This window comes from Oncorhynchus nerka, linkage group LG2 (genome assembly GCF_034236695.1).
Source record: "Oncorhynchus nerka isolate Pitt River linkage group LG2, Oner_Uvic_2.0, whole genome shotgun sequence".
Taxonomy (NCBI): Eukaryota; Metazoa; Chordata; class Actinopteri; order Salmoniformes; family Salmonidae; genus Oncorhynchus; species Oncorhynchus nerka.
Window position 1 is genome coordinate 73,415,523 of NC_088397.1, and position 11,190 is coordinate 73,426,712.

The 11,190-nt window shown below is 42.2% G+C and overlaps 1 protein-coding gene across 3 annotated transcripts; it reads right to left on the bottom strand.

Annotated features, from left to right (window-relative positions):
- Window positions 1–60: 60 nt before the first annotated feature.
- On the bottom strand, window positions 61–9,594 carry LOC115142169 (serine/arginine-rich splicing factor 3-like). Of its 3 annotated transcripts, none has more exons than XM_029681634.2 (7): window positions 9,421–9,555; window positions 8,979–9,030; window positions 8,584–8,794; window positions 8,328–8,474; window positions 6,703–6,741; window positions 1,031–1,117; window positions 61–881 (listed from the first exon to the last, which is right to left on the bottom strand). In XM_029681634.2, exons 2-7 carry the CDS (start codon window positions 8,983–8,985, stop codon window positions 854–856), a joined length of 519 nt encoding a protein of 172 aa, XP_029537494.1. In that variant the 5' UTR covers window positions 8,986–9,030; window positions 9,421–9,555; the 3' UTR covers window positions 61–853. The 3 variants fall into 3 exon arrangements, 1 of the variants encoding a protein (XP_029537494.1); XR_003865476.2 differs by lacking the exon at window positions 61–881 and adding an exon at window positions 7,335–7,820 and having other exon boundaries at window positions 1,068–1,117; window positions 9,421–9,594; XR_010459326.1 differs by lacking the exon at window positions 61–881 and having other exon boundaries at window positions 1,055–1,117; window positions 6,703–7,820; window positions 9,421–9,594.
- Between the last annotated feature and the right edge of the window lie 1,596 nt (window positions 9,595–11,190).

The following is an 11,190-nucleotide window of genomic DNA, read 5'->3' on the forward strand; positions in this document are numbered from 1 at the left end:
AGAGCACTCAGGACATCAGACTGGGGTGAAGGTTCACCTTCCAACAGCACAACAACCAAGTAATTTTTTAAATTTAATTTATTAAATGTAACGTTTAACACATTTGCAAACATTTCTAAAACCCTGTTTTTGCTTTGTCATTTTGGGGTATTGTGTGTCGATTGAGATTTTTTTAATACGCAGTTTCAGAATAAGGCTGTAAAGTAACAAAATGGAGAAAGTAAATGGGTCTAAATACATTTTCAAATGCACGGTACTTGCAATGTGGGTAGAGCTCAACAAATCAGTCAGAATCAATTAAATATGCAGAAGTTAAAATGGGATGTACTCAAGTTGAGTTAGACAAATTTCCACATGAAGAACAATTTAATGACAGAACGGTTAAAGTGTAACTCAAAAGCTGTATCTCCCATCCAAGAACAGTGTCACAATCAAAATTCTACATAATTCAAAAATGTATGCCCAGTGAAACGTTACCAAATGTTTAACAGAAACAAATAACGTAGTTATGTTATTCCCACATTGACAGATACTCCCATACTCCCATATTTAGGCTGGACTGAATGTTCAAAACAAACCCCTGCCCCTATTGGACAATGTGTTAGTTGTAGTTGGACAGTAATTCAGTCATCTGTATGTTTAAACAAGTGAAAGAGACATTTGGTAGAATAAAGACAGTAATTCGAACTATACAGCTTTCAAAAACAGTTGTTTCACAGATGGACAGACATGGCTGTCTCACCTAAACACAAATCTAAAAAGGTTAATCATTTTAAAATGAAATGCACTCATTCAGAACCTGATTCTATACAAGACATACTCAGGTTTGGACTGAGTTCAGACTGTCAGACACTCACTTTCTCTCAGCGGTCCTGGAGCGGCTGAAAAATAAATGAAATAAAAAGTTGTCAGAAACAAGAATAACTTGCACAATGCATTACTACAATCCATAGGCCTAAAAAAAATACAAGCCTATATAGGAAGACGCATGTCAAGACACAGACGCCAGTGAACACGCACACACATTTACCTCCGAGACCTTGAGAAGGATCTTGAAGGTTTATGGATCCTGTCTCTGGAGATAGACCTCTCTCTTCTTCGGTCTCTTGACAGAGACCTAGAGAAGAACAAGTTAGTGTTTCCAATGTACTGACATGTATTCAGATATCTCTCAGGATTATTACATTTGAAGAATTGTCACTTGAAACTAGACAGCCCCAATTAGTATCAACAATGTGAGAACCATGTGTACTAGGGGTGTAACGGTACACGTAGTGAGGAAGCTCAGTCAACCTGAATACAGAAAATAAACACTGCATTGTAGGCCTATGCACCCTGAGTAAATATCTATGGCGTACGTTAACTAGACCCTATGGGGCTTCCCAAGCTGCGCAGCGGTATAAGGCACTGCATCGCAGTACTTGAAGCGTCACTACAGACCTGGGTTTGATCCCAGGATGTCACAACCGTGAGTCCCATAGGGCAGCACACAATTGCCCAGCGTCGTCCGGGTTAGGGGAGGGTTTGGCCAAGGGTGGGCATTACTTGGCTCATTGCGCTCTAGCGACTCCTTGTGGCGGGCCGGGTGCCTCTAGGCTGACTTCAGTCATCAGCTGAACTGTGTTTTCTACGACACATTGGTGCGGCTGGCTTCCGGGTTAAGCAAGCATGTGTTAAGCGCGGTTTGGCGGGTCATGTTTCGGAGAACGCATGGTTCGACCGTCGCCTCTCCTGAGCCCGTTGGGGAATTGCAGCAATGAGACAAGATCGTAATTGGATAAGGCCAGACGGATTACCAGGACGTGTACTGCGAGCATGCGCTGACCAACTGGCAAGTGTCTTCACTGATATTTTCAACCTCTCCCTGTCCGAGTCTAATACCAACATGTTTTAAGCAGACCACCATAGTCCTTGTGCCCAAGAACACTAAGGTAACCTGCCTAAATGACTACCGACCCGTAGCACTCACGTCTGTAGCCATGAAGTGATTTGAAAGGCTAGTCATGGCTCACATCAACACCATTATCCCAGAAACCCTAAACCCACTCCAATTTGCATACCGCCCCAACAGATCCACAGATGAGTGCAATAGAGATTGTATCCACACTGCCCTTTCCCACCTGGACAAAAGGAACACCTATGTTAGAATGCCATTCATCGACTACAGCTCAGCATTCAACACCACAGTACTCTCAAAGCGCAACAATAAGCTAAGGACCTTAGGACTAAACACCCCCCTCTGCAACTGGATCCTAGACTTCCTGACGGGCCACCCCCAGGTGGTAAGGGTAGGCAACACCACACCTGCCACGCTGATCCTCACCACAGGGGCCACTCAGGGGTGCGTGCTCAGTCCCTTCCTATACGCCCGGTTCACCCACAACTGCACAGCCAGGCACGACTCCAACACTATTAAGTTTTCCGATGACAACAGCGGTAGGCCTGATTACCGACAACGAGACAGCCTATAGGGAGGTGGTCAGAGACCTGGTGGTGTGGTTCCAGGACAACAACAACCTCTCCCTCAACGTGATCAAGACAATATTAGATGATTGTGGACTACAGGAAAAGGAGGACCGAGCAAACACCCACTCATCAACAGGGCTGTAGTGGAGCAGGTTGAGAGCGTCAAGTTCCTTTGTATCCACATCAACAAACTAACATGGTCCAAGGACACCAAGACAGTCGTGAAGAACCTATTCCCTTCCAGGAGACTGAAAAGATTTGGCATGGGTCCTCAGATACTAAAAAGGTTATACAGCTGCACCATCGAGAGCATCCTGACTGGTTGCATCACTGATTGGTATGGCAACTGCTCAGCCTCCGACCGCAAGGCATTACAGAGGGTAGTGCGTACGGCCCAGTTCATCACAGGAGCCAAGCTTCCTGCCATCCAGAACATCTACAGCAGGCGGTATCAGAGGAAGGCCCTAAAAATTGTCAAAGACTCCAGCCACCCTAGTCATAGACTGCACAGCAAGCGGTACCGGAACACCATGGCTAGGTCCAAGAGGCTTCTAAACAGCTTCTACCCCCAAGCCATAAGACTCCTGAACAGCTAATCAAATAGCTACCCAGACTATTTGCACTATTTGAATATCTACATAGGCGTAGAGGCCCATTATCAGCAACCATCACTCCTGTGTTCCAATAGCACGTTGTGTTAGCGAATCCAAGTTGATCATTTTAAAAGGCTAATCGATCATTAGAAAACCCTTTTTCAATTTTGTTAGCACAGCTGAAAACTGTTGTGATGATTAAAGAAGCAATAAAACTGGCCTTTAGACTAGTTGAGTATCTGGAGAATCAGCATTTGTGGGTTCGATTACTGGCTCAAAATGGCCAGAAACAAATAACTTTCTTCCAAAACTGTAAATGAGAACTTGTTCAACTGGCCTACCTGATGAAATATATATATTTTTAAGCTTGTCAGTCTATTCTTCTGAGAAATTAAGGATATTTAATGTGAGAAATTGCCAAGAAACTGAAGACCTCGTACAAAGCTGTGTACTATTCCCTTCAAAGAACACCGCAAACCGTCTAACTAGAATAGTGGGAGGCCCCGGTGCACAACTGAGAAAGAGGACAAGTACATTAGAGTGTCTAGTTTGAGAAACAGACACCTCTCACTTCCTCAACTGGCAGCTTAATTTAAATAGTACCCGCAAAACACCAGTCTCAACGTCAACAGTGAAGAGGCGATGTTGGGATGCTGGCCTTCTAGGTAGAGTTCCTCTGTCCAGTGTCTGTTCTTTTGCCCATCTCAATCTTTTATTTTTTTTGGCCAGTCTGAGATATGGCTTTTTCTTTGCAACTCTGCCTAGAATGCCAGCATCCCGGGGTCGCCTCTTCAATGTTGACGTTGAGACTGGTGTTTTGCGGGTACTATTTAAATGAAGCTGCCAGTTGAGGACTTGTGAGACATCTATTTCTCAAACTAGGTAGGCCAGTTGAGAACAAGTTCTCATTTAGTTTCAGAATAAAGTATTTTTCTGGCCATTTTGAGCCTGTAATCAAACCCAAAAATGCTGATGCTCCAGATACTCAAGTCTAAAAGGCCAGTTTTATTGCTTCTTTAAAATCAGAAAAAGTTTTCAGCTGTGCTAACAATTGCAAAAGGGTTTTCTAATGCTCAATTAGCCTTTTAAAAATGATAAACTTGGATTAGCTAACATGTCACCGGAACACAGGAGTGATGGTTTCTGTTAATGGGTCTCTGTACGCCTATGTAGATATTCCATAATAGTCATACAACATTAACAATGTCTACACTGCATTTATGATCAATTTGATGTCATTTTATTGGACAAATTGTGCTCTTCTTTCAAAAATAAGGACATTTCTAAGTGACCCCAAACTTTTGAACGGTAGTGTACATATTACCTCAATTACGTTGACTAACAGGTGCCCCCGCACATAGACTCTGTACTGTTACCCCCTTTATATATATAGTCTCGCTATTGTTATTTTTCTGTAGCTCTTTAACTACTTGTTACATTTATTTCTTATTTGTACTTTTTAAACGGCATTGTTGGTTAGGGGCCTGTAAGTACAGTTGAAATCAGAAGTTTACACACTTAGGTTGGAGACATTTAAAACTTGTTTATCAACCACTCCACAAATTTCTTGTTAACAAACTATAGTTTTGGCAAGTCAGTTAGTACAACTACTTTGTGCATGACAGAAGTCATTTTCCCAACAATTGTTTAGACAGATTATTTCACTGTATCACAATTCCAATGGACAGCAGTTTACATACACTAAGTTGACTGTGCCTTTAAACAGCTTGGAAAATTCCAGAAAATTGTCATGGCTTTAGAAGCTGGTATTTCAAGGCCTACCTTCAAACTCAGTGCCTCTTTGCTTGACATCAAAGGAAAATCAAAGGAAATCAGCCAAGACCTCAGAAAAAAAATGGTAGACCTCCACAAGTCTGGTTCATCCTTGGGAGCAATTTCCAAATGCCTGAAGGTACCACATTCCTCTGTACAAACAATAGTATGCAAATATAAACACCATGGGACCACGCAGCAGTCATACCGCTCAGGAAGGAGATGCGTTCTGTCTCATAGAGATGAACGTACTTTGGTGCGAAAAGTGCAAATCAATCCCAGAACAGCAAAGGACCTTGTGAAGATGCTGGAGGAAACGGGTACAAAAGTATCTATATCCACAGTAAAACGAGTCCTATATCGACATAACCTGAAAGGCCGCTCAACAAGGAAGACGCCACTGCTCCAAAACCGCACTAAAGCCTGACTACCGTTTGCAACTGCACGTGGGGAAAAAGATCATACTTTGGTCTGATAAAACAAAAATAGAACTGTCTGGCCATTGTTATGTTTGGAGGAAAAAGGGCGAGGCTTGCAAGCCGAAGAACACCATCCCAACCATGAAGCACGGGGCGTCAGCATCATGTTGTGGGGGTGCTTTTCTGCAGGAGGGACTGGTGCACTTCACAAAATAGATGGCATCATGAGACAGGAAAATCATGTGGATATATTCTCAACATCTCAAGACATCAGTCAGGCAGGAAGTTAAAGCTTGGTCGCAAATGGGTCTTCCAAATGGACAATCACCCCAAGCATACTTCCAAAGTTGTGGCAAAATGGCTTAAGAACAACAAAGTCACGGTATTGGAGTGGCCATCACAAAGCCCTGACCTCAATCCAATACATTTGTGGGCAGAACTGAAAGAGTGTGCGAGCAAGGATGCCTTCAAACCTGACTCAGTTACACCAGCTGTCAGGAGGAATGGGCCAAAATTCCCCCAACTTATTGCAGGAAGCTTGTGGAAGGATACCTGAAACATTTGACCCAAATTAAACAATTTAAAAGGCAATGCTAACAAATACTAATTGAGTTAATGTAAACTTCTGACCAACCAGGAATGTGATTAAAGAAAAAAGCTGAAATAAATAACTACTATTATTATAACATTTCACATTCTTAAAATTAAGTGGTGATCCTAACTGACCTAAGACAGGGAATTTTTACTAGGGTTAAATGTCAGGAATTGTGAAAAACCGTTTAAATGTAGTTGTCTAAGGAACAAACTCCCTCACGACGCCAGGACAGCGGAGTCAATCACCACCTTCCGGAGACACCTGAAACCCCACCTCTTTAAGGAATACCTAGGATAGGATAAAGTAATCCTTCTCACCCCCCCCCCCTTAAAAGATTTAGATGCACTATTGTAAAGTGGCTGTTCCACTGGATGTCATAAGGTGAACGCACCAATTTGTAAGTCGCTCTGGATAAGAGTGTCTGCTAAATGACTTAAATGTATGTAAACTTCCGACTTCAACTGTAAGAATTTCATTGTAAGTCTACCCCTGTTGTATTCGGCGCATGTTACTAATAAAATGTGATTTATTTTAGTTGTGAGTACTGGGTTGGTATTCCTGATTGTGCTTTCATCAGGCATTACAGGACTCATGATCATGCATGTAAATAAGAAATAGCACCACTTTGTAGTTTATTAAATAAACATTTACTACAGAAACTGTTGGCATTTAATTTTTCCGCAGTACCGAAACAGAACTGTGACCCCATGGGTTTGGTGTACTGTTACACCCCTAATCTGTACTAGACTGATCTACTATTGGGTACAGATATATTTATATTTGTGAGGAAAACTATAGTTAGTTACCACAACACTGATTACATTGTAGGCTGGGGTAAAGAGGCACTTAGGCTCACCTGCTGCGACTGCGGCTGAAGCTCCTCCTCCTAGGAGAGCTGGAGGTGGATGGAGCAGGAAAAACATTTAATACAGTGCATAAAGGCATCACCTCCAATCAAATATGGCATTCCTTATCCCTGAAGAAACACCATTCCAATCATTTAACAATACCACACAGCCTTCCTCTTTCTGCAGACAGATCAGAATAGGACATCCTCTCTGCACCCCTGCTAGAGGACAGAATGCTTGGACAACCAACTGAGGTCAAAATGAGACCTCTTATAAAACCAAGTGAGAATGAATTAGAGAGAACATTTTTAAGTACAGGTATGCAGACTTAAGCTACATACTGTACTGTTTTGTTGCATAGATGGACATAGGGCACAATACCAATATTGGACCTCATACAGTTCATGCTAACCAGGGCAGCTCCAAGACCACAGAACTTTTGAGTTTAAGGATAAAAGCTTTTCATTTATGATCTATGGGAGGGGGATTCAAGATTCTTATTATTGTACTCACAAGTTGATGTTTGAAACTAAATTCAAATGACAATTTCCATGACTGCCAATTTCATACCATCAAGCAGCTGTAAAACCAAACCTGTGGTAAGCATGACACTACAAAAAGCAGGAGAAAAGGAACTTACTATTTTTTCAGGTTTGGACACAAGATAGAAATGACGCAAGGAAGCCAGACTGATGGCGAGGGAGGTAGAATTTGCAGAGAGGATTACCCACAAGTTGCAAGTGTTGGAGATATGAAGTTGGTTGGCTGGAGGGGGTACAGTAGTTGTAGATTTTCCCTGTCTTTATGGGGTTAGCCGAGGGCTGCTGTGCTGCTTGTAGGTAGTTGTGTTGATAATTGGGGAAAGGAGTTAAAAATCGCTGATTGGTCGGAATTGTGAGGTGGGCTGCGACGATGCCGATCGGGTTAACGTTGGAGGAGGCTGAGAGCTGCATGCTCAGGAACCAATAGGCTGGAACATGACTGGCCATGCCTGGGTCATGTGACACGGCACCAGCCAAGCTGATTGGGTGGGGCACGGTGCTGGCGCTGGTCAGTGGTCACATGATGCTGTAAGAGGACTAGTTGACTGTCTGAGAGGGTGGTGAGAAGAGGGATGGTGATGACTCTGCAACGGGGTTTATTTTTATTAATATAAATATAAAAATCAAACTGAGAAAAGTGAAACAAAACCAACATCCATATAGTAATAAAATGATCAAACAAGTGCCCCCTTTATTGAAATTTGTTACCATTATCTAAAATGTAATTTCGAAAATGTATTGCCTAGATCTAAACAAATGATGCCTGAATTAAGCCTTTCAAAATCACCTAAATTGTCACTGTTAAAAGGGGACCCAATCCCTGTGATGAGTAAATTGACATCTCAGCTCTGATTGTGTCCATAGCAAAAAAAAGTTCTAACGTATCACAGCACTAACGAACCTACAGTGCGGGATTGTGTGTTAGGTCCAAGTGTTTAAATTGAAATTATAGTACATATGGAACAGTTGGAAGTGAGGGAGATGTGATGGAAGGGCTTGGGGTTGACTGGCAAGGTAGGTGATAAACACTTGTAGGACTACATGTTAAAAGTGGGTGAGAATAAGTGTAGGTGAGAGTTGATGTATTATACCGGCGTCTGACAGGCGGGCTCCCACGGCGCCTGCTGCTGTAGTCTTCACGTCCAGTGCGACGGCTCCCGGAGGGAGGAGGTCCACGGCTCCTCGAGCGTTTCTCCCCATTGGACAATTCAACTCTCACTCTGCAGCCACACAGCGTCCTGTTCACACGGAGCAATAGCAGAATCACAAGTTAAACTGGAATAATCTTTCAATGTATGTCATGAGCTATGACCCAAATAATCAAGTGAATATCCCCTTGAGGCCTACCGTCCATCCAGTTCTCTCACAGCATCGGTTGCATCTCTGGGATCCTCAAACTCGACAAAGGCAAAGCCTGGGGGGTTCCTGGCCACCCACACACTCCGCAAAGGGCCATAGTACCCAAACGCCCTCTCCAACTCAGTCTTGTTTCCACTGTTGCCCAAGTTCCCTACATACACCTTGCAATCCAGAGGACAATCTCTGAGATGAGCAGGTTCTGAGTGAAAGGTTAAAGAGGAAAATTAAATAATCTAGATGAGATCCAGTCATGCACAATTACATTAATTAATATATTATGAAATACATATTTCGTGATTTGTGACAACACTGTTGGTGCCAAGCAGTTATTTTCATTTTCAGATCAGGAGACCGGAAAAGACGATGGATGCATAGCTAATTACCTCCCATCTCGACGGATCCTGGTTTCCTTTGAACAGCTGACGAAATAATAAACTGGAACAAAAGAGGGAGTCTTGATTAGTTAGCTAGGTACCAGACAAATTATAGTGCTTAGCCAACGTTAGCTAATATTAACATTAGGTTTCGACCTTGCTACTTTGCTAAAAAAAAAAAAAAGTGCATGGTTACATGCATTTAATAATTACAGACAGTAAAAAACAAAACAAAAACTGTATTAATTGTATCACTCTAGTTAGTCAATGATGTTCATTGTTTGTTTCATTAGTTAGCAGCCACATTAGCCGTCGAGGCGCATCGGGGTTAGCAAGCAAGCTAGCTGGCTTTTGTTGACGGTTCAATTTAACTGAAGATAAACTATTTTACAGTGCATGTTACTAAATCTTAAATTATTTTCATTCCCAGTTCCATGAATCGAAATGTTACCAGTTATGTATTGGCCAAAGTCTCCGATTACAGCTCCGAAGAATTTTTGCTAGCAGCAGAAGAAGTCCACAAGGCGTTCGAAAATGGCGTTGACCGGAAATAAATAATCTTACTAGCCAGTTTGTGGCATAAATATTAGAGAAAGACCTCATCCAGCAGACTGTCGACCAATCGCGTTGACGTTGTCATCTGCGTCACGCGGTTTCTAAACTAATCGTCACGCAATCCCGTCTCAATGTAAGGGAATGAGTCGAGAAACCTGCCCGTTTTCCTCAAAAGTACGTACTGTCACGATTCCAAAGCTCTATGATAGTACAGAGAACAAGTTAATTATCTCACATGTCGGAAAAGATGTGTAATGTTGTAATGCAACCATAAACATGTCATCCCCCACAAATGATGGAGCCAATTAGTGACAACTATTCTAATTTATGATGGGTGGATTAATGAGAGAGAGAAACAAACAATCAAGTGTTGCTGTTACTATAATTCCACCCTTGATCCAATTAGTGTAATTTTATAAATGCTGGATGTTGATGGCAAGAAGCATCATTCATCCACGATTCGTCAATATGGGAAAACAGGGCAGGATATATGCTTGTTCAAAGTTTGGTGGGGGACAAAAGGTCAACTTTGCAGAAAATCTAATGTTCAGAGTTTATAGGTTCTTATGGGAAAGTTGTTTCTCATGAGGGACTCTATTTGCTGTATGTACAACATGTAATGACTGTAGCTGAAACGGGACAGGAGATACGCTTGTTCAAAGTCTGGAATTTAAGTTGATTACTATAGACGCCACTTGGGCCAATCAGTGTAATTTTGTAAATGCAGAATCTCGATGGCAAGACGCATCATTCAACCAAGTTTTGTCAAAATTGGGTCAGCAGTGTCTTAGATATAACTTGTGACGGACGTATTAACATATGGACGGAGACAGATCCATAGTATCCCTCCCGATTTCATCATGTGGTACTATCAGGAGTCATGGAATCCCAACAAGCGTCACCACTTGTAGCCTATAGGCTTTGGTTAAGTTCAGACTGTTTGACCTAGTTTCTAATTACAAACATTACTCTGTCTTTGCCTTCCAATAAAACATACTCCCTTTCTTCTTATCACTCATCCCCCTCTCCTACAGCCAGGTCCCTCCGTCTAACTTATTTAAACCACAAACATGGTGCTTAGCTTTGCCCTATTCATTAAAAAAACAGGGCTTAGTAGTTGACTCTGGCCCCCAGCTCAGAGCTCTAAACTTTGAGATAATATCTAACGGAATGTATGATTTAGAGCACAGCGCGGTTCAGCCAGACGACTTCCATGTTCCTCAACTATCAACCCCTATGACCCCCGGAGGCTAAAAGTCCACAGCTAAAAAGGATTAGGACAGGAGATTAAATTTATGGGGTTGCATAACACACATGCCTCGCTAACAAACAAAGAGCATTATGTTGCTCAGCTTTTATTTTGTTGTGGTGTTCATGTTTGAGTGAGAGTGCACTAGGCAACTTTTCTCACACTATGGGCTAACAAAATCCAACAAAATGTCTTGTGTCTGTGGTTCAAATGTTTTGTTGTTTTCGTTGTTGTTGCTCTTCTTCGCCTGTGACACAGAATTCTCTTTTAGCTTAAATAAAACATCTTATTTTTTTCTTCCGACCACTCAGGGCAGTGTTTTTCAATCAGATTAGTGCAGCACATTCTGTTCTGTTTCACTTCCTGATGACTCGGTATCCTTGCATGAACCCGCCCTCGTACTTGCAGTTACAACAC

What these genes read in the sequence shown, in the direction of transcription:
- LOC115142169 (XM_029681634.2), bottom strand. An exon ending in TTCAGCCGCAGTCGCAGCAG is followed by an intron (nt 1,118 to 6,702) that starts GTGAGCCTAAGT and finishes GTTCTTCTCTAG; the next exon opens with GTCTCTGTCAAGAGACCGAA. An exon ending in TCCTTCTCAAGGTCTCGGAG is followed by an intron (nt 882 to 1,030) that starts GTAAATGTGTGT and finishes TTTATTTTTCAG; the next exon opens with CCGCTCCAGGACCGCTGAGA.